This window comes from Centropristis striata, chromosome 10 (assembly GCF_030273125.1).
Source record: "Centropristis striata isolate RG_2023a ecotype Rhode Island chromosome 10, C.striata_1.0, whole genome shotgun sequence".
NCBI classification, from domain to species: domain Eukaryota; kingdom Metazoa; phylum Chordata; class Actinopteri; order Perciformes; family Serranidae; genus Centropristis; species Centropristis striata.
The window spans coordinates 25,161,326-25,185,640 of record NC_081526.1 but is presented as its reverse complement, the minus strand read 5'-3'; the positions used below and the strand labels follow the sequence as shown (position 1 = coordinate 25,185,640).

General features: G+C 38.1%; 1 protein-coding gene across 1 annotated transcript; it reads left to right on the top strand.

Moving 5' to 3' along the window:
• The first annotated feature begins 2,234 nt into the window (after positions 1 to 2,234).
• LOC131979242 (homeobox protein engrailed-1-B-like) lies at positions 2,235 to 6,696 on the top strand. The gene is made up of 2 exons (XM_059343184.1): positions 2,235 to 2,987; positions 5,714 to 6,696. Exons 1-2 carry the CDS (start codon positions 2,441 to 2,443, stop codon positions 6,031 to 6,033), a joined length of 867 nt encoding a protein of 288 aa, XP_059199167.1. The 5' UTR covers positions 2,235 to 2,440; the 3' UTR covers positions 6,034 to 6,696.
• The last annotated feature ends 17,619 nt before the right edge of the window (positions 6,697 to 24,315 follow it).

Sequence of the window (24,315 nt, the reverse complement as noted above, 5' to 3'; positions counted from 1 at the left end):
AGAACAATGAATACGAATAAATTGAAATAATACAAGTGTTTCTGCGATCATCTGCGTATTATTATCAATGTTAATTAAATATAAATAGGCATATAAATATGTATATTGTGTTCAATTCAGGTGTGTTTATTTTACAATTGTAGGAGAAGAAATATTCCATAATAATGAAAAACATTTAAAATGTAGATTTCCTTTCCTTCTTATTTCTTCTAAATAATGTGCGACAATACAGCGGTCCTACCACATGTCTCTAATAGGTTCTGTTATGTACTGTATGCGAGATTGGAATCTCGCTCTGTGTTTTGTATTGATTTTAATGTTATTAATATTATTATTTGAGTGCGCGTGTCTTTGGCCGTGCCTTTCCAGTTTCCAGGTCGTCAAATCCCGACGCTGTCACTGCTCTGCATCTGATAGCGACGCACAGGAACCTTCTCACATCCAACTGCTGCAATATCTGTGCTGTGGAAACCAGGTGGGGTACAAGCAGGAAAGTAGCAGGAAACAGCAGTTACAGTTTGTGTGTGTGTGTGTGTGTGTGTGTGTGTGTGTGTGTGTGTGTGTGTGTGTTGCCTATATAGAGAATTCAACATTATTTTTATTAACAATTATTAACGTACATTTTAAGACCCTTTAAGCACCACCTAATGCTATTTAATTCGTATTTTCCGTGATAAATATGCTATATATTACATATACGGGCTCAACTGGATACAAGGACACAACCACATCTACCTCTGTTGTAAATTTCTCTGGTATTAACCAACATAATATTTATCATCATGCTTCAGGACACCGAGGACTAACCCACTAGTTAGCTCTACACCTCAGACTATGACTATCCACTACAGTATCAGTTTTAAGGTTAGTTTTAGTTTACTTTTATACATTTTTAAAACAGGAACCACGTAAAAAAATGCGTTCATCTCAAGAGAAAATATGTTTTGTACCAGATTTAGCTATAGGCCTACTTGTTACATGGACCAACAACCTATGGATGGGGCGTACACACACACACACACACACACACACACGTCCTTAATATGAATTAACACCAATTAAGTCGTTCTTTCATGCAGTCTTCTTTGTGCTCCAGCCTGCAGCGATATTTCTGTGAACATCTTCTAAACGCCTCCAGATTGTGCAGCGCGCCTGTGTGTTATTGCATCTATTATTCTATGGGTCCACTTTACTCGCACTTTGATGGAGTGTTTGGTGCGGTGATGGTGACAGAGTCTTTGAGCCGCTTTTCTCCTGCAGCCAGGTGATGAAGGTCCGGCTGATCAGGCGGAATACAGAGTAATTAAAACCTATAAATTACCCGCTGGCAGCCTCTCTCTCTCACTGTGAGATAAGAGCGCAGTTTTTCAGAGCTCGGCCTGGAAAATAATAACAGCTGACAATGGTTGCTGTACTTCTTAAAGGGGGCGGAAACCGTGGAAGTGAGGTGTGTATGTAAGGTGCGTGCACGTTCAATGGAGGCGTATGAAGATGGGAGATGCACAGTTTATTTGGAATAAAAATATACGAAAAGAGAGTCTGAGGCTGGTTCGCAGCTGTGGGCCTTTTCTCCACGACGGCACTGTGTGTGTGTGTGTGTGTGTGTGTGTGTGTGTGTGTGTGCGCGCGCTGAGAGATAAGCAGAAAAAACAAAAGCCCCGTAAGACCAAGTATGCACTGTGAGCTACATAAAACCTGTAAGATGTTGCTATACAGGACGAATTAGTTAGTGCAAATTGATTCATTCAATTAAAAGAAATCAAAGTATAAATGTCGGGGCTGCGCTCTCTCTCTCTCTCTCTCTCTCTCTCTCTCTCTCTCTCTCTGTGTGTGTGTGTGTATTTGTGTAATTCTTCTCCTGCTCTCTTTCAGCTATGTAACAGGTAACAGATATACCATAACAAGGCTGAAGGCGCGGAGCAGAGATAATCTCTTGTCTGGTTTCACTGTGAAGCCTTCTCGCTGTTCCCCTCTCGGCTTAGAGACGCCTGACATTATTGGACGTCGTCACCCCTTGTCCAAAAGTGTCCCGGTTGGTGATTGGCCCGCTGCGCTTTGGATGTTATTCATACACTTCCAGTTGATTTGTAAGAGCTGTGTGTGTGTGTGTGTGTGTGTGTGTGTGTGTGTGTGTGAAGTAATGTGAGGACTTTGTGAGGATCCGACTGTTCAACAGTGTAGAAAAGCTTTGGGTATGTGAGAGCAGTGCGCAATTGCAACCATTGCCAGTCTTATAGTAAGTCGCCGGCCATGACGCGCTGGAGCGCCTTTACGCAAGCAGGATGTCCAGAGTTTGCAAATAATTACACCAACGAGCAATATCGAAGATAAAGTAACTATGTTTTAGTGCTTCCTGTTGTCATATTTTGGATACAAACAAAGTCACACAGCGTGTAAGTGGATTGAGAGAGCAGAAGCAACGTTCTGAAGACAAGCAGCGATGGAGGAGCAGAGGGACTTGAACAGCACAGATAGCAGCGAGGGAGAAAGCGTCTCCCCGTCTCCCAGCCTGCCCTCGCCGCCCATATTGCCTCTGCAGGTTGCTCAGCAGGCACACAGAACCACCAACTTTTTCATCGACAACATTTTACGGCCGGACTTCGGCTGCAAGAAGGAGCACGCCCTGGGCCCTCGGGAGAGGGCGCAGACCTCCGGCCGGGATCGGGACCGCGTCCACCCGCTGGTCACCAGACCTAGCCTTCCCGGAACGCCGTGCCAAGACTCTAATTGTAGCAGTGACAGTACTTCGTCCTCCGCCTCTTTGACTAGTCCTAAAAAGAGTAACGGCAGCAGCGGAGGAGACGCGGCCGCCTCCACGGGGAGCAGCGGCGTCAAAGCCGAGGAGAGGACTGGCGGCGGGGCCGGGGAGAACACGTCCTCCTCGCTGGTGGTGTTGAACGGCACCGGGGCGCCCACACCGGAGAGCCAGCCGTTACTCTGGCCTGCCTGGGTCTATTGCACCCGGTACTCGGACAGGCCATCATCTGGTAAGGCAATAGTTTTATGAAGAAAATCAACTGAGATTACATTTGGTTTGTACTGAAGGAATGACAGCACTTTGTTTAGCTACTAGAAGTTTTAATCCTCCCTTTCCTGACACAAAACATCGACATAAATTCATCCTACACTTAAACAAATCAAATGTTTTGTGAAGTAAAGCGGGATCAAATGTTTTCGTTTTTAAGACAACAAACTCGTAGGTCACAGCTGACCCGATTTTATTTATAACCTCAAGTAAAAACCCAAATGTTCATCCTATCAAACACGTAGTAGCACGGTGTTTACAACTGTTAATGTTGGTAGGTCACAGTTATCCTTCCTTTTCATTTATTTACACTTACTTTCACCATTTACATTCTCAAGAATTTCGGTCGTTTTTTTTTACAATAGCCTATCAAATCCATAACATAGGCCATTCAATATCCCAATGTGAACTATTTCTGTCAACAAAAATAACTGTTTGTATTTGACAATTTTATTGTGATTTGACCCAGATGTTATTGGACGAGAGCTAACGCGCTCCAAGGACTCAATAGAACATATGTAGGCTAACATAACATGTGACTTTTACGGCATCCGTGCATTTTAAAACTTTAATTATTATTAGACGATTGTTTGCGTGTTGCAACTTCCAAATAAAGAAGAAAAACACGTCTAACAGAGCTTTGGAACATGATGAAAGTTGACTGAAATATGTGTTTTTCAGCTCTCTGATTTATTGAATAACTTGACAATGTGTCCTGTTGAATTTACATAACCAACTGGCCCGAATTCATCCAGTAGGATTGTGGTAGTTGACAGCGTTACACGGTGTGTAACACGTGTCGCGATGTACTGATCGACAGCAGATAAAAAGTATTTTCTCCTGTGGTCGCCGTGGGAAAGGTCCTCTACACAATCTGTTGATAAAACACTAGCAGCCTTCCCTCGCCACAGGAGACATTTTGAATTCAGTAACCTTCTGTATGTTTGGTTTATGTCTGAAATAATTTAGGTCACAAAAATACAATTAGCCTATCCTTACATAGCCTATGTGTAAAAAAACCCCCATTAGATCACATGTAGCTATTTTATGTGAAAACATACACGTCTCTTCATAAACTAGTTTTATTTTATTTTGTATATTTTTGACGTATTTTAATAACAAGAAGCCTTAAAATATTAAGCCTACAGCTAGAATTTGTCTAAGTCTAATAATAAACAAACACTCAAAGTTAAATTGAACGAATAAAAAACGAATAGCCTAAAAATTAATTCCCCACTCCAGACACGATCTTAGAGGGACTTGTTTCTTTTTGAGGACCGGTGTGCATTCGGTTATTTAGCTATACAACCAATCTGTGTGACAGGACGAAATCAAAAATTAATCTCCGTTTAGTCGGCAACTCTCAGTTTTTATCAAGCGCATTCTTTATTATTAGGCTATATTATTATGATATGTTAATTTGTTATAAAGAAGTCAGTGAGAAATGCAGTAAAAGTGTGTGAAAGGGTTGCTTCACTTCACTTTCTTTCCACTCTTTTTAATGCTGGCGTGACTACACACTATTTGGATTTGCGTCACTACACTATCGCTTTTTCACAAATGATGCAATGAATGTGCAGCGGCTGTTATTGTTAGCGGTGTGTGGTGTATAAGGCAGGATCGCTCTGTTCCCTTCATCCATGCAGTCAGAAAAGGTGCTAAGAACCAGTTTGTTAACGGGATGATGTTATATTAATGTGTATATTAATGTGTATGTTTATATATATATATATATATATATAATATATATATATATATATATATATATATATATATATATATATATACACATATATATATGTATATGTGTGTGTGTGTGTGTGTGTGTGTGTGTGTGTGTGTGTGAGTGTGTGTGTGTATACACACACATTGTATACACAAGAGTATAGGGAGTATAGGGCTACAGCAACACATTATTAATATTACAATATTATGACTAACCGTGATATTCTATGTTGCAGCTGGGACTGTTATTATGGTTCTGATATATTATGGTGATTTTACTACTACTACTACTACTACTACTAATAATAATGATGATGATGATAATAGTAATAATAACTACAATAATAATAATAATAATAATAATAATAATAATAATAACAATAATAATAATAATAATAATAATAATAATAATATTACAACTTCTATTTCAAAGAAGTTGGGAAGCTGTGTAAAACATAAATAAAATGTATCAGATTCAGAGTTTTTTACAAACACAAAAGTTTATCAGTTTAAGTATTAAATATATTGTTTTCATACAATTTTCAATTGAATCATATATGGGTATGTGCGGATTAAATGATCGCATAAGCATTCACGTGTTTCATTACTTTTACACGGCGTCCCAACCTTTTTGGGATAATAATAATCATAATAAAATAATACAAATAATACAAATGTCTTTTTCCATATGCTTGGAGAAGAGAGAGAGACAGAGAGAGACAGAGAGAGAGAGAGAGAGAGAGAGAGAGTGTGTGTGTGTGTGTGTGTGTGTGTGTGTGTGTGTGTGTGTGCGCGCGCGCGCGCGTGTTTGTGCAGGCGGATGTTGACTGTTGATGTTAAAATCAGTTCTATTTGATTTTAAAATTAAAATTAATTTAAAATATTTTTGTGCCTTATTAATCATTGTTGAATTTGCGCCGAATATTTATATTTCCGCTCCCGTGTCTTTCGTCCTTACTGCAGGCCCAAGGACACGGAAACTGAAAAAGTCGAAAAGCGGCAAAGAGGACAAGCGGCCGCGCACGGCCTTCACCGCCGAGCAGCTGCAGAGACTGAAGACGGAGTTTCAGGTGAACCGCTACATCACAGAGCAGCGGCGCCAGTCTCTGGCCCAGGAGCTCAACCTCAACGAGTCTCAGATCAAGATCTGGTTTCAGAACAAACGGGCCAAGATCAAAAAGGCCAGCGGCTTCAAGAACGGGCTGGCGCTGCAGCTGATGGCGCAGGGACTGTACAACCATTCCACCACCACCATCCAGGAGGACAAGGAGGACAGCGACTGACCGCCCGGCCGGCCTGCTGCACCACCACACACTCTGTACATTGTAAATACTAAATATCTAATTTAATGACGAGGACGGGGCGGAGAGCTGGATCTTGTTTTGTCAGTAGCTCTCCTCTTCTTCTTTTCTCCCCCTCCTCTTCACAAGTGACCGTCCAGCAGAACAGACTGCAGACTGCCACTGCAAAACCAAAGATTTTATTGGAAAACAGCCTGGACAGTTTCTAAGACAATAAAGACAAAATCAACGTATGTCTGTGTCCCCCTGAGCCGCACCGCCTGCTCATTGTGTCATGTTAAGTTGCTGTGGTTCTGCTGCGGTGCACCGGGCCAACAACAGCCCAAACACCGCGAGAGCAGCCGCTGGCTCCATTTCACTTGTTTTGTTGTTTTCCCGGACCAACTGATTTCTAAGAACTGTAATAATCCAACAGGACATTTTACAGAGATGCCACACAAGTGCCAACAAGAAACAATAGGCCTATAATGGTGATACAGCAGGTGATAAACAAACTGCAAAATCACTTCTGAGCACAGAAACACACGATTAATGCCTTCGGGATTTTTATAGGAATATTTTAGAAAAAGACCGACTATAATATCGAGTACTACAGTGTTAACATCAGTAGGCCTATGCTTAAAACAATAAACAAATAAAACATTTAAAAGTGTTCTAAATTTATATACAGTATATATACAGTATATATATATACTGTCGGAATCGTCCATGCTCCAGATCCAAAATAATTAAATTTCACAATTTTCAGGACAAATAAATTATATTAAATTAATATAGGATTAAGTATTCTCCCACCACATTCTTTGAAACTAGATTTCGGCCAGACAGAATATAAATGCATTTTTAACTATGCAAATAAAATGTGAAAACTCCAAAAAGCTCTTTAGAAAAAAGTATATTTGATGAATTATTAAGCATCTCAATACCTCTAAAACCCCGCGTACAACCGAAATGTATAAAACATATCTACACAAAGCAGTCGAAATCCAAAGAAGACAGTTTAAGTTATTTGCAATAATAATAATAAGAATCTATCATATTCCTATAAATTATTTTTTGTGTGGTACTAAGAGCTCGTGATTTTATAGGCATTCTTTGTTTGGCCCTTGTGGAATCCTTCTCATTATTTATTCTTGTTTGCAACCACAGTGAGTTGATAATATCCCTAAATTGTCCCGGTGGTGAAAGTGATTACTACAGTTCTTACAAAGGGGTGAAAGCTTATACAGTATAGATACCAAATCACAACCACTGTGCATCATTTCCTCTGCAGCAAACAGCACCACGCTCTCTGAGATATGAGTTAGCTACTGGCCCTGGAAGAAGAACAGCAGGGGGATATATCATGTACATTTAAACCATGTTTCCAAATAAACACTTTTATATTGGAAAAAGAAGAGAAATCCTCAGGAAACACACTGAACCTTTTTTTTAGCCGGTGACAACGAATATTCAATTAATACATTTAAGTGGTGTGTGTGTGTGTGTGTGTGTGTGTGTGTGTGTGTGTGTGTGTGTGGCGGGGGGGTTGTAGCTCATTGGTTCAAGTGAGTGGGACAACTGAATCCATATTCATAGGTCTTTGGAAAGGAGGTGAATTTACACTGCGAGACGCGCTGCTATCAGAGCTGTTCAAAGCGTTGCAGAGCATGAAATTGCCTCTCGGTTTCTGTGTTCACTCATTTCATCAGCAGCCCTCTGTAGGCCTGCAACAGAAATCTAGAAGTGCTGGAGCTATAGGAACCTTCCTTTGTGTGTTAGTGACACATTCAAACAGCGGCTCAGCGGGTCAAAGCCCGAAGAAACACAAACATTATTGCATTAAGTTTATAAAATAAACCAAGCAGCATAAACGTTGACACCTACTTTGAAAATCATTTTATAATTAAAAGTTTACATAATAAACTAATATTTCTGTTTAAACAGATCCGATCCTTTATTTTTATTATTTTTTTAACATTAATTTCTACTTTTGATTTGCTATGTCGCATGACGCAAAATTACATTTAATACATAAGGGCTACTAACCACTCCTGAAAAACAATGGTTCAATCTTTACAGCTTTCATACGAGATAGTCGTGCCATTAATCTATTCTTTTTTTATTTGGGCTAAATTTTAAATAAGAAGAAGTTTTTTTCTCGTTTTAAAATATTAGGTGTCCCACCTTACCAATATTCACTATAACTGTTTGTAGGATCTAATGTTTTGTACCCACACAAAAACGACAAAAAATATGTCGAGCTAATTGTATTTCACATATTTAACATATAACATGTTCATTTAAAGATGATAATTGACTGTCAATCTCTGTCAATGCCAGCCGTGTTATGCAAAAACTGTGTTCATAACAGTTGAAAGAAAGCAGCAGCCTCCAGCTAAAATAATCTCTCGTTTTTTCTTTTTATCGGGTGATTTTATCTAAATTGCGCTCTTCCTCTTACTCAGCTCAATTACAGGACAAAGCTTCAGTTCACGTTTTTACTTGTGGGATCATTATTTGATCATTATGTTTAGATCTTTATTTACAACCAATACGGAAAAATCTGCGAAATAGACTCAGCCCTCCGGTAACTTTGAGGAGTAAATTAATCATAAGCCCAGCTTCCTAAAACTACTTGCCCATCTAACGAAGTGATGAACTTTATTTGTATCTCTAAAGTGATGAGGAGATTTTTGGTAACTTCTTTATTTATTCTGAGCCAGAAAGTGTTGATTATTTTTTTTATTCATATTTTCTAAGATAAACAGGCCTAGATAGACAGATGCTGCAGAGAGTGTCTCAGACGGTAAACTGAGAGCCATGTTGCTGCTGCTGACAGCAGTGCAATGTGTAATTATTTTGGACCAAATTACTTATCGAGTGAGCATCTTCATGATGAAACCGACTATTTCCTCCAGCCTGGAGGTCATCTGTCATCCCGAGCTTCATACTTCCGTTATAGGAAGAGTTTGTCTCTTCTGTAGTCACCCTGGAGCCAGGCCAAAGAAAGTATAACCCGCTCTTTAAAAAAATGGGAAGAAAACAGAGGGGCTGATCTCAGTAGACTGAGATCAATTTGTCAAATTCAAAGGTAAATGTTGTGACAGGCTGACTAGATTTTTGCCTCTACCTGTTTTCTTCCACTCTGCTGCTGCTGCTGGCCTCAAACATGTAGGGAAGAAAAGTTTGCTCTCACACTCAGGGCCTCTGTACTTGGCTAATAATATTATTATTCACATGCTTCAGCATATATATATATATATATATATATATATATATATATATATATATATACACATATATATATATATATATATATATATATATATATATATATATATATATATATATATATGCTGAAGCATGTGAATAATAATATTATGTGTGTGTGTGTGTGTGTGTGTGTGTGTGTGTGAGAGAGAGAGAGGCAGAGGGACTCCAGAGTATAGACAGTGCCTGGCGGCCCTGCGGCAGCTTTAATTTACATGCAAATGAAGGTAATAAACAGAATGAGTCCTGCTGTCCTCACTGCTGATGTTGTTTGGATGTACAGTATCAAAACCCACACTCATTTTTTCACGAGACATTAAACAAAAAGCTACAATGTGACTTTGCACTGCTTGCATAGGTCAATGATTTTTAGGTTTAAAGAGCAAGAGGGCTGACTCAGGATCAGAACAGAGCGGTGAGTTTTGGGGTATTAGCCACTTTTTCTGGTTCTAACAAAACTATTAAAGTACAACTGTTAATTTAATTTATTACCAAATATTAAAAAACAAGGCCAGTGCTTCAATAAGAAGGCAATTTAATCTAAAGCTGTGATTCTTGATTTGAGGGGCCACAAATAGGATTCAAATCAACAGATATACATATATATTATTTATATTAAAGGTCGGCCATAAGGTTGGAATACATTTTTTTTTAACCTCTTTCCATGATATGATTGTGATAATGTGATTTATTCTTGCAAGTTAAAGTGGATATATTCTCAAAACTTTATTATATATATATATATATATATATATATATATATAACTTTGATAATACCAATACTCCTACTCTGATCAATTCAATTTTCAATCAATTTTCTTTATATAGCCCAGAATCACTAATCACAGATATGCCTCAGAGGGTTTTACAGACTGTACATGGTACTACACCCTCTGACCTTTGACCCTCGCATTAGCGAGGGAAATACTCCTCAAAAAACCCTTTTAACAGGGAAAATGAAGAAGAAACCTCAGGGAGAGACAGAGGTGGGATCCATTTCCCAGGACGGACAGACGTGCAATAGATCCAACAGAGTAGGATAGAGTAAAGAGGTTGAAGGGGGAATAGAGGAGAACAATTTTAATGTTGTCAGTGACTAAAATATTTACGTGTTTTTTTTGTTCATAAGAAAGTAAATTACATTTTAGTAACAAAATAAAAATCATACAATTAACTCCAATAAACAAATAACTAATTTAAAAAAATGAAGTCATTATAATCAACCCGGTACTAGTTAAAGGTCCTGAGACTGAACAGAAACAAAGAAAGACATTTCAGATAATGACCTCTTTCCCCAACAAATGGCTTTTAAAGAGAGCTAGACATACATATTGTTATAGCACACAAAGTTTACCTTTGACTCATTTTAGGATCACCATAAAGCAACCTTTGGTCAGTATGATGTGCTAAAATTCATCATTTCGATAAAATTCCCAACAGAATCTCATTCTCCCCACAGAGAGATTCTGTACACTGAGGAGATCAACATTTATGTGCATGCTTGATACAAATAAAGGAACACAAACAGTACACTATGGATCACTGCAGCATAGAACAGGACACTTCCTGACTCGTGCTGATTGACTTGGTATTTGGGTCCATTTGTGAACACTCTGGTGTGATGTCGAGGGAGCCCATGAACTCATCCGTCCTCATTGTTTGATCCTTGGCAACACACACATGCATGGACATACAGGCAACACAAACACACACACAGCGGCTGGTGGGTGGTGCGCTCCACGTGTCTCCCTCTGTCTACCCGCCTGTCAACAAGAGATCTGTGAGGCTCTGCAGAGCAGTTGTGGCACAAATGACCACCGTTGTTTTATCGTGGGTGGAGAAGTGGCATTGAGCTGTACAGGCCTCCCACACTGCTGCTGCTGTCTGAGTGTGTGTGTGTGTGTGTGTGTGTGTGTGGCAGACAGGGGTCCATTCAACATGGGTCACACTGTCATTTATTAAATATTTAATCTTTTGACCAGTTCACCTCAGATACCAGAAGTCTTTCTCAATAAATTGGCAGGAAAAAGATGATATGATCTGTTCAGTTGTTTTGTGTCAGTCATGTCAGTTTCAGTCAGCCTTTTAGGACCTAATAGTTTCCTCCAGGACTTTAATTTAAGAGGAAATCCAGAATAACAAAAAAATATGAAAGATGATTTATAATATAAAGTGCTTCAGGCTACATATATGGTTAACTACTTCAGTCTCCTTAAAATAAGCCCACGGTGGGACCCTGATGCACAGACACACTGGTGGGTAGGAAGGCTTCCCGAGACACCTCCTCTCAGCCCCCGTTTCCTTCCAGACCAACCATGCAAACAGGATTAGCTCATCCTCAGATGAGAGTGTTTCAAGAGGCCCGGCATTGGTTTGATCCCACTGCTCCTCAACAGGACCGCCAGTCACAGGGCTGAGCTGATCATCCCCCGCTGAGGCTACGCCATTTTGATTCAAGCCAGCAGGTAGCGTCACCCGAAACCCACCGTCTGTCTGACGTTTCTCTCATTTAGTTTTCTAATGAAGTCACGTGAAATATTGCCTCTGATTCTGTGGTGGTGCTGACTGCAAATTATTTAACAAAGCTGAATTTATCCTGTTGTTGAATATCACAGCAGAAATGTCGCTTAAGTTTTTTTTAGCTTTCCTCTGGAAATTACTAAAAATAACTATGTTGGTAACATAGCTACAAAACAAGCTGTAATTGTCAGTGTCAGTGAGCTTACAACTGATCGGTCGGTCTCTAGCATCACTGATGTTAGATTTTTAGTTCTAATTTCCCTATACAAATCAAATCAAAATCAAATCAAAATTACTTTATTTATCCCTGAGGGGAAATTCAGTTAGTATACACTCCCACTGCAATTCAGGAGACATATAAAATACCAAAAAGTGTTTTATTTGTTTTCTGAGCAGCAGTAAAACTGTCTCATCTGCTCTTCTGTGCGTCCAGTAAGGTTAAAGAAGCAATAAAAGTGACAGCATTGGCATTTCCCCAAATCATCTGTTTGCAATCGCCTTTCCCATACAGAATGGCAGCTTGTGCTCACTTTGTGTGTGGATGAAGGAAAACAGGTTCTTGGTTGTTTAGATGTACACAGTGCCGTGGAAACGCATTGTTTTGCTTCTTTCCGGATGACAGCTCGCTGTTAGAAACCTGTCAATCAAAGGTAGCCACGCCCCAAATAATACCCTGCTACATTGTCTATTTTCTGCTAAATGGGACCATTATTAAATCAGTTAACATCATATTGTATTGAGGAAGACTTTAAACTAGCAATTGAGACCTTAATCTTGCCACAAGAATTATAAGTTAATAAATCAAGTGAGAAGTAGTCTAATTTTTATTAAAATAGATTGGAAATTCTTATGCTACCTAAATTGGCAAGCCCTGTTGGACTTTTGACAGATTACAGGCTTAAGGCACTTCTGGGTTTGCGTCACTGCTCAGACCGGGAGGTTACATCATGTTAAAGAGATTAAAAAAAACAACGTAGTGAAATTAATGTCATTTAAAAAAAATCTGCTGCTTATCATATTGTTTTAGTTGTTTTCATTATTCTCTCTGGGGCCACACATGCAAAGAATGTCAAACCTTTAAAGGCAGTTAGGATAAATGAATAATGAAATACATTTGACGGTTTACAATATGCTCTTAAAATTAGAAAGAAAGTTTTTAAAAATTAGAAAGAAAATTATTTTTTTGCCTGAAAAAGTTTTATGATCTATTATTGTACAATCAAAAGGCAAATATACTGTTCATTGACATTTCTAAATACCACTAATTAAGGCAATAAATGAAAGTTAATCAATTCAAAGTTACATATAAATATAATTTAACTGTAATGCAGCATTTGAATGTTCTTGAATCCAGCTTGAAATTCAGGTTAACATGTAATAACAAATGTGCTTTGCTTATTATGTATATGAGCCTTAATGGTTGTATTTGTCTTCGCACAGATAATTTCTTGTTTGTGTGAAAAGCCCTGCTTGGCTGTATCATATGCCCCATAAATATGTATGAGTAAGTGGGGGCAGGTTTTCCATCGCTGCAGCAGAGCAGACATTTATAGAGGTGTCAGAGATAGATAATCGAGGCGAGGGCTTCTCCGCATGAAATGAAAATACTGTAGCAGGAGACTGTGTGCACCTCCTGTGGGCAATAATAGACTCGCACTGTGTTGTGATATTGAATCTTATCATATTGTTGCCTGATAAAAGGTTTCATAGTGTTTACAGTAGAGGAGAGATGGACAGTAGTACTACCACTGAAGTTATTACTGAGAAACAGAAGGCAGGACACAGGATCACTATCAGCAGCATGTAAATGACAATGTTCACACACACACACACACACACACACACACACACACACACACGCATTAAAATGAAATGTTAAAATGAATATGTTTTATTGAAGCCATGGAAGAGGACATATTTATACATATATACTACAGACAATAGTATACAACAATGCAACAATCAGGTAATTTTGCTAGTCTGCAGATGTGTTTGTGTTTCAGGCTGTCTCCTGTTCAAACAGTATTTTAATATCATAAACAAGCTTAACTTGTAATACTTAAAGTCACATAAGAAATACGTACTAAAATGTGTCACTACTGGTCTAAAATGCCTACTGGGAAATAAAATCTATATATGAATTTAGCTCAGTTCTACATGTTTTGGTACCAATATTCATAACAATGTATATTTATTAACCCTTTGATGCACAACATGGGTCTAAAGTGACCCGACTACGTTTTTATATATTATATGTTTGCAATAAATTAATTTCATCGTTCAGTATTCCAGGTTTTCCTCAAATAACTTGTTTTTGATCATCATACATCCTAATTTTTCAGTTCTTAGTTTTTGAATAACATTTACATTTTTGACCCATGTTGTGCATGAGAATGTGTTTATATGTTGTTGTGCAGGGTCACCAATTTACCAATCACCAATTTAAAACCAGACAAAGAAGACACAGATAATAACTATCCTATTTTTGTTAAATTGGTGTTTTTTCAAATGTTAAATTATGTGAATTTCCAATGTAATCTGGTGGTTCTAACAACTCTTTTAAAGTTAAACCTTAAAAATGAGACAAACATAGTTACACATATACTCAAATTGTTAATTTAGTGTATCACTTTTTGTATCACTACGCTTCTAATGCACAAGGTCATTATTGACCCATGTGTGTAAACTTGATGTAATAATACAAAAACTATTTTTCCTCATAAAGTATGAAAGGAAAAATGGATATACTGATCTGCTGTAATAAAAAAAAGATATTCAAATACACAGCCAGCATGAAATAACATGGGGAGTGAATGCGGGTCATTTGACCCATGTTGTGCATTAGAAGGTATTTATATGTTGTGCATCAAAGGGTTAACGACTGCTTCTGGATTATTATTCAAGCATTAAAAGTCACGAATGTGGACTTTACAGTTGCTAATTTATGCTAAATTAAAGTATTATTGTGTCAAATGTAATAACTTCAGATCTATACTACTTTATATGTTTGTGTTGAAAATATGCTAAATTAATGATAACTTTAAAAAGTGTCACTTGTGACAAAACTCTCAGAGAATTATCAATGATTCTGCAGTTCCCCTCAGTTTGATGCAGCCATGTAGCCTCCTTCAGCTCACTGCTTTGCTTCAGTTCAGTCTCACCATTCTCATCAGGGCTGTTTCCAGCAGCAGTAGGCAGCTTTTTTTCAGTGAAAAGGCTCTGATAAAGCCAATGTACACTACCTGCTCAGAACTAAACAGAGAGACACAGTTAGAGAGAAGCCTAAGAGCTTGATATAAAACCAAAACACAGTCAAATGGAAAGTGAGTTGACATTCAGCGGGTGCACATGGACACTATGCTGAACACATTAAATGCTGATATGTTCATCTGTTTGCCAACATCTTTAAAAGGTAGTCATATATCAATGTTGTGTTAACAGCTTGTTCCCCAAAACAATCCAATCCAAATGTGTCACAGACGACTATTAATATAATGTTTATGACAGTGTTCAGGCCTGTCACCTCTATGGTGGTTAGGTTTAGGCACAGAAACAACTGGCTTCAGGTCAGGAACATTTTGTAGCATTTCATCAAAGCTAAAAAAAAATTTGGGAGGACATAATTAGAAGGTTCTGCAGAACTCTTTATTATGTCCACAGCTAACATTTTTATAAATGAACTGTTCCCCCACTAGTATTGGTTGGATTGCAAACAGATTGTGGTAATAATTAAAATGATTAAAATGACTAAAAATGAAGACAACTTGTACAGTTAATCTGAGAACATCAACTCCAGTTTCTGGTGTGAAAATTGTGCATTTTACACGCTAAGAGCATACTGCTTTCTGTACTGGAAGCAAACATATGCATCAACAGGTCAGCATTGCAGAAATCTCTGATACAACGGTAAAAGGATATTGGGCTGCTTCAACCTGTCCTGGGGCCCAAGGTTACTGACATATGGTTTGGGGAAGATTTTCACAGCATTAGATGGGGCTTGAGTAATAATCAATAGACTGAGTAAGGTTGATGGAAAGGTGAGGTATTGATGTTTTACTGTAAATGAGTATGATTGTGTTCAATGTGCAGAGAGAGGTGGAGGGGCTGTGCTCATCCCATGTGTTCCTCAAAGAGTTCGAGTTACAACTGGGAGGCATTTGGGGAATGGAGTCAGCACAGACCATGCCTAACAGCTTTAACACCGCCGGGCGTCATGTGTGGTCCCTGTGGAATTCTGTTTGTGTGTGTGTGTGTGTGTGTGTGTGTATAAGAGAGAACTGGAACCCATGTGTGTCTGAACCTCTACCTGTGTATTTAATGGAGAAGTTTAAGACCAGTGCTGCCACAATAGCATCTGATATTAACATCTGTAAAAAATAAAAAAAAATAAAAAAAACAGTTTTATTTTTATATTATTTTTGTGTTGTTTAGCAGGCACAGTGTACATGATGGGTTTCATTTCTGGTCATTGGCAATATTTTTGATCCCAATACACACAGGCAGGCATGCATTGTGTGTGTGTGTGTGTGTGTGTGTGTGTGTGTGTGACATCGTCCAGATCAAGGTTTTGTTTTTTGTTTTGTTTTTTATATTAAAATTAGAAATGACAAGTAATTGTCTGGAATCTCCTTTTCCATTTTGATTAAAGGGAAACTCTTTGTTGTAAAATAGTTATTTCTTAATTTTTTTCTTCTTCAACATGTTTCTAAATTACTTCCCATATGTATAAATTGCACTAAATGTTTTTAAATGGTAAGTATCACTTTAACAGACAAGATATTGTGATTCACATTGGACTTGGCTGCATTCTTCAGACACAGATGTGATATAGTTGGCTGTGATAGAACTGAGATAGTACTTTAATTACCTTGGCAGTGTGTGTCATCATCCGAAAGCAGTGTCAAGACAAAAAAAATGGACAATTTATTATATCAATGATAGCTGCCATTTCAATGTTTGACAGAGGCTCAAATAAGCAACAAGACACAACAAGATGGAAGGATCATGACGCCATATTTATTAGAGAAGATTCTACAAAATCCAGTTTCAGGCAAGCTTAATCCAGTATGGTTCATTTTGAGCTGAGCATCAGCCAATCTGGCCTCTATGTGAACAATTCTGCTGTAGGCGGAGAGTGAGGAATACATAAAATTGTGATGCATAATTCTCTCTCATTGCTCATCCACAAGCAATTGGTTATACGCTTTTTAGTAGGGCTGAATGTCTGCCTTTGTTGGATCCCAATTTATCATTTGCCCGATTCCAGCATGAGGGAAAATGTGCTGTTTCTCCAGGAGACCCTCCAGAGTGCAGAACTGCACAGCTGGTCTGTATAAGCTGCCCGAGACACTGACTGATTAACTTACTGCAGGTGCATTTGCCAGCCAGCGCTAGCTCCAATTCAGCAGCAGTTGCTCTTCATCACCAGCGTTTGAGAGCCTTTTGAAGGTGATATCACATTCCATATGTATTTCAGACAACGTGCCCCTGCAGATGTCAACATAAACTCAGTGGTTAGGTGGGAATGTCAGAGCTGTTTTGTGCAGAGTTGTGTAATTAACATGTATTTTGCATCTTATCTTTTCTTTGTGTGTGTGTGTGTGTGTGTGTGTGTGTGTGTGTGTGTCTTCCTAATTCCAGCCACCCAGGTCTTTGTGCTTCCAAGGACCTGCAGAGAACTGGCCCACTATTGTTTCTTTTTTTCCCACAATCCCTCACTTGTTCCCAGAGATGAACTTTGGAAAACCAATGCATGTGCACCTCAAAGCTTTATAGACACTTTAGTGGTAAACTTGGAGCTGAGGAATCTCATATGGAAACTATTACACAGTTGCAAGAAACAGATTTGCTTTCAGCTCCTCTTTTAGTGTGGAGGCGAGAGAGAACGAAGCGAGAGGTCAATCACGTGTTTTCGTGTAAACAGATAAACGGCATGACAAGAGGTTTGTGGAGCACACCTACTCCTGGAGGCTTCCTGATGGTGTCTGCAGATGAGGAGGTATATGACGTTAGTCAATGGAAGCACTGTCCCTGCAGAGGTCAAGGTGAGCCTCTGTGTGGTCTCTTTCCAACACCTTACATCTGGATCATATGAGACACTTCACACACACAAATACAAACTAAAAATAACACACATGGTCATTCTAAGAACATACAATTTGGTCCGTCTTACAAAAATGATAAGAATTGATTTGATATTTAAGTAATGATCAGCAGATTTGAGATATAAATTAACACAGGAATGGAACACTATAATAACCTACTTATTGTTTCTATATCTGGCAAATAGTTACAGTTGTAGTATACCTGTGTACAAATACTGTGTACACATGCTGCATACCTGCTTAAAAATAGGTAAAGGTAAAGTGATTATAGTTGTTCCTAATGGCCAAATTGAAAGGCGGGGCTGCACCATATGAGGCGGATGATAAAACATCAACACTTTCAGTCTTCAAAGAGTGTTGCAGTTGCACTTGTTCGTACAGAAGTTCTTGTACTTCTACACACCTGACCAGATGCTGTGTGATTGTCTAACTGCTGTTTTTGGAAAGTTACAGAAATTGTCAGATGCAGCAGCCCCAAACGATTGTAATTATGTATTTGTCTTACAAACCCAGTGCATGCCTCTCACAGAACAAGAAACATCACAGTGTTTGGCTGTGGAACATGCAAATCTTTGCTAATAATATGCTTGTGTGTTCATGTTTCCCTCGAGCCACCTCCATCAACTTCTTTTCACCTCCTTCAACAACGTGGCAACTTGAGAGCCCATATATATATGGGCATATATATATACATAGTATATTTTTTATTGCTATATGGTAAACAAGGTACCAGTAGGTGCAGTAGATTCTCAGAAAACCAACAAGACCCAGCACTCGTGATATGCAGTTCTTAAGGCTGTGCAATTAGGCAATTAGTTGAAAGGATTTTGTGTTAAAAAAAATATAGCAGTGTTGCATTCAATCAGTGAGGTCATCAATTTAGTGAAAAAACGGTGTGAATCAGGTGGCCTCTATTTAAGGATGAAGCCAGCACTTGTTGAACATGCATTTCTCTTTGAAAGCCTGAGGAAAATGGGTCGTTCAAGACATTGTTCAGAAGAACAGAGTACTTTGGTTAAAAAGTTGATTGGAGAGGGGAAAACTTATAAAGAGGTGCAAACAATTATAGGCTGTTCAGCTAAAATGATCTCCAATGCTTTAAAATGGAGAGCAAAACCAGAAAACGGAAGACAACCATCAAAATGGATGGAAGAATAATCAGAATGGCAAAGGCTCAGCCAATGATCAGCTCCAGGATGATCAAAGACAGTCTGGAGTTACCTGGAAGTGCTGTGACAGTTAGAAGACGTCTGTGTGAAGCTAATCTATTCACAAGAATCCCCCACAAAGTCCCTCTGTTAAAAAAAAGGCATGTGCAGAAGAAGTTACAACTTGCCAAAGAACACATCAACTGGCCTAAAGAGAAATGGAGGAACATTTTGTGGACCGATGAGAGTAAAATTGTTCTTTTTGTGTCCAAGGGCCACAGACAGTTTGTGAGACGAGCCCCAAACTCTGAATTCAAGCCACAGTACACAGTGAAGACAGTGAAGCATCATGATATGGGCATGTTTCTCCTACTTTGGTGTTGGGCCTATTTATCTCATACCAGGGATCATGGATCAGTTTGCATATGTCAAAATACTTGAAGAGGTCATGTTGCCTTATGCTGAAGAGGACATGCCCTTGAAATGGGTGTTTCAACAAGACAATGACCCCAAACACACTAGTAAACCAGCAAAATCTTGGTTCCACACCAACAGCATTGATGTTATGGAGTGGACCTTAATCCAACTGAGAACTTGTGGGGCGACATCAAAAATGCTGTTTCTGAAGCAAAACCAAGAAATGTAAATTAATTGTGGAATGTTGTTAAAGAATCTTGGAGTGGAATAACAGCTGAAAGGTGCCACAAGTTGGTTGACTCCATGCCACACAGATGTGAAGCAGTTATAAAAAACTGTGGTCAAACAACTAAATATTAGTATAATATATTAGTTTAGTGATTCACAGGATTGATAAATCCTAGAAACAAAAAAGTTTGTACAAAATAGTTTTGAGTTTGTAAAGTCAACAGCAGACACTGCTATATTTTTGAACACACCCCTTTCAACGAATTACCCAATTGCACAGCCTTAAGAGCTGCATATCATGAATGCTGGGTCTTGTTGGTTTTCTGAGAATCTACTGCACCTACTGGTACCTTGTTTACCATGTAGCAATAAAAATATACTAAAACCTGGATTAATCTGGTTAGTCACATTGGACTGCTATTATTTTGCTATTTTGCTATTAACACTACTGTATAGGATCACTATGGGATTTATTGTTTTTATAAACCCTCCAAAAGACGCCGTTGTTCCATGTTGGATTATAAAGCCTGTGAAAAACATACAATGTCACTGAAGCCTTTGTTTGAAAGCTACAGGTGTGATTGAGCAGAGGCATTTTTAAAGTAAGTTGATACACTGTAGCGTAAGTAACAGAGATGCTGTTAAAACCTGGTGGAAACATGCAGCTGAGAGCTCTATTTCCATAAGAGCAGACATACCATGTTTCCTCTGAGTAGGGCTCTTGTGCACACTAATTCAATGGATGTTGTCCTATTCACAATATGGTTCATCTTTCCCGTTTCCACCCAAAAGCACAGTGAGTGTTGGCTTTATTGTGCACATGCAGAAGAAAAGAAAGCAAGGCTTCCCAGAACTTTACACCTCAACCTTAAAAATCAATCTTAACCTTCTGCTATGTTTTGATAGTGGCAAAGGTCACGCTGAGATGGAATGAGTTTTAGGCTTTAGAATCCAAGCACGTCAGACCATGTCTAATATCGTTCAAGCCAGGGGTAATGGCCTTTACCTGTCTGCCCGGCCGGCACTGCAGCGCACAGACACAAGATGAGAAGCCGTCCTCCTCCTCCTCCTCACCTTGAACACCAGCAGACATCCACACACACTTATCACCTTGCACCGACTAATACACAAGGACACACATACACGCTCTAGTATATTAATATGTATATTAATATGTATTAAACCTCAGAACTGCCAAACTGCTTGGACCTGTCTATTTTTTTATGCCGGTATCTCCAGATCATGAGTTAATTATGTTGTTATCTCTAGAAAACAAGCTTTGTTATCTTGTGATGACAAAATAATTATCGCAATCATGAGAAAAACAAGCTTTTTATCTCAAGATAAGAAGATAATTATTAGTTGTTTCCTTTTATTACTTAGGATATTTGGTTGTATAGCAGACCTTACATGCGTTCAGAAGGAACTGACAGTGAAGGCCTTGGTGAAGTTAGTGGGACAATACATGTGATTATGTCCAGTTTTCAAAATATAGTGTTAACAAGAGTATATACAAAACAAACACATGGATAATAGGATTAAATGGATTATATTCACAAGACTTATAAAATATGGTGACTGTGTCCTTTTTAATTTAGAAAGAGAATATCAGAAAAATGTGAGAGAGAAAGAAGAAGAATTCCTGAAAATGAATGATACATTTGAGTTTAAGTCATTTCTATACGCACAGCAACACAATCAAGCCCTTTTACTCCATCAATTTAGAAATACACAACTTAAAAACCTCAAGGGACCACAGGAATTCAACATAAAGGGCTTAAGTCATTTGTGCAAACTGGAATTTTTAACCCCATGGGGTCTACGCCATTATTTCCTATTTTTGGTCCACCTGGTCATTTTTGTGTTAAATGCATGTATTTCCTTAACCCTTTTATGCAGAATAAAGCAAAAAATAAAGACAAGCAGTGCTGTCAGAATATGGGTTCTGCAGTACTGTCACATTAATGTATAAAAAGTGATATAACCCAGAAGACAAAGGAAAAAAACAAAACAGACATTTCTGGGGGCAGCCTGCTGGAGCTCTTGGTTTCACTACAGTGTGCACAGCAATTACGTCCATATTAAGCTCTTTTGTGTTTGTCAGCCTGTGTAGTTATTGATACAGGTACATCGCCAGACTTCACACAGGAACATCAACAGAAATAAAACAAATATTAGAATATAGATATAAGGGCTGTGTTTTTGTATTTCATATCTCACACATACATAAGAACAATGGCTGAGATTGCTTGATACTGTCCCCCTTTACTTTTTCTGTTACATTTGCGTACAAAAAAGTCAAATAAAATGTGTAAAAACGAGTGAGTCCAATGGACTCAATGGATTATTATTCAAAGAAAATGATCACTATGGGATTTATTGTTTTTTAATTAAAAAATTAAAACTCTCCAAAAGACACTATTGTTCAATGTTGGATTACAAAGGTACACAATGACACTGAATTGAATGATTTGAAAGCTCCAGGTCTAACAGAGCAGATTCTTTTATAAAGTAAGCTGAACACTGAAGCGTTCCTGATAATCAAATATTAATACAATGGAGATTTTCCAGTATATTAAATGGCAGCTCTCACTCACAATTGTTCTCAAACAAAGGGCAAAATCATTGAACTCAGTTCCCCAAGATCCTCCACAGCTTCACACCTACTGTATGTGAGAGGAACCGTCATTAGTCAGTATTGGGGCGTCCCCAGGGTCTAAAAGGGGAGACATCCTGTCTCTCCTCCTAATGCAGCAGCAGAAGGCACAAGCTGTGCATGTGACCTGCTAACAGAGCACACACACACAAACCTTTTCTTAATAACTGTTACCCAAACATCTTAAGTAAAAAAAGAAAATTTTACTTACTTACTTTACTTTCCTTTTGTTTTCTTGTTATTTTTCTTGAGGACAAAACTTGTTTTCTCGCGATAATGAGTTAATTATCTTATCTTGGGATAATGGTATGAATATAAATAATTTCAAGTCTGACTGTTCTTGACTGATTCTGTACATTTGTACTATATGAGCACACACATCGACTCTTAAATAACTGTGTTACCTATGTGCAAACATAGTATACAAGTATTTTGTGCACATAAAGCACACACAAATACTAGAGGTGGGGAAAAACATTTATACAGCATGGTATCATATTTTGTGTGGCAATATAATATTGATTCATGGCCTCCATGGCCAGAATATCCTGGAGAGCCTCGTATCATATGAAACTATAAGACTCTATAGGCTCCATGTGTGTCAGGATATCTTGTTGGGAAGTTGTGGAAATAACGCTGCAGAGTTCTGTTATTTTTTATGTTTCATTCAAAAAAATTGAAAGCAGTGAAGCTTAAAGTTTTTAAAAGTTTGATAAAATGCTGCAGTTGTTGTCGTCTATACATGTTTGAGTTCAGTTGAGTTCAGTTTGACTGAATACTTTGTTGGTCAGTCTGTGGGTTTGCCTCTCATTGTGGAGAAATAAAAAGACTGAAGTGAGATGAATAGACTGAGAATTTTCTCTTATTTGACAAAACAATTCTTGATTTAATTTAATTTTGTGGACACAAAATGCAGTTCAACAGTTAAATCACAATATATTATAGCAATACTCACCATATCGCAAAAAGCTTAAAGTTGCAATAATATCGTATCGTGACTCAAGTATCACACACACACACACACACACACACACACACACACACACACACACACACTTATACATGACAATTAGACACGATCAGCTAACTATGACATGGTGAAGAGGCAAAACATTTTTAAAAAAGTAAGTAAGTAAGTAAAATACTAAACCAGCCCAAAACACCATGTTATTTTTTTCTCTGACATGTGAGGAGCTTGGGCCGATTGATTCCAGGATATGAGCAGCCTGTTAATACCATATCACATAAGCTCAACATTACTGTTGGCCTAACTCATTTCAAAAAATCAAAACATACCCAGTCCAATCACAATTTAACAACCATTAAAATAAATAGGAATAGGCACTTCCTGAGTATATCAGAGGGAGAGAAGTTTTTGATGTTTCACCAACTGGATTCGGCAAAGTTTGATCTATCACTGAGCTCCATAGGAAATTAAGAAGATGTGCCCGAAAACAAATCCAGTCTTCATTGTTGTTTCACCGCTCAATGCACTGATGGAGCAAGAAATAGATGAGGCATCACAGCTGCAGCCTGAAAGACCATCCTATCATGTGAAGATTGGGTTTCTTTCGGTAAAAACTCTTCAAGTCCATCTCCTGTTCATTTTTAATAGTTGTGAATGCATCTATCTCAGCAATTACTGGAATTATGGCTGCTTTTTCTGCATAAGCGCTGATTCCACTGATTTAAGGAAAATTAGTATTAGTATTAAATAGTAACAGAATATCTCACATGAGATATCATTCAATAATTATAAATATGATTTTGAGGTACTTGTATTTCTTTCTCTTTTTTTTACTTTGTTTATTAAGTTTTTTCACAATAGAACACAGACATACATGAACACTCAGAACAGAATCCCACCCCAAAAAGTAAAAATAAATAAATATATAGATAGAACAATAATAATAATATTAATGATAAATAGATCAGTAAA

Coding starts and splice junctions, on each gene's coding strand:
- LOC131979242 (XM_059343184.1), top strand. CDS start 2,441: ATGGAGGAGCAGAGGGACTTGAACAGCACAGATAGCAGCGAGGGAGAA. Junction 2,988..5,713: donor CTCGGACAGGCCATCATCTG/GTAAGGCAATAG, acceptor TCCTTACTGCAG/GCCCAAGGACACGGAAACTG.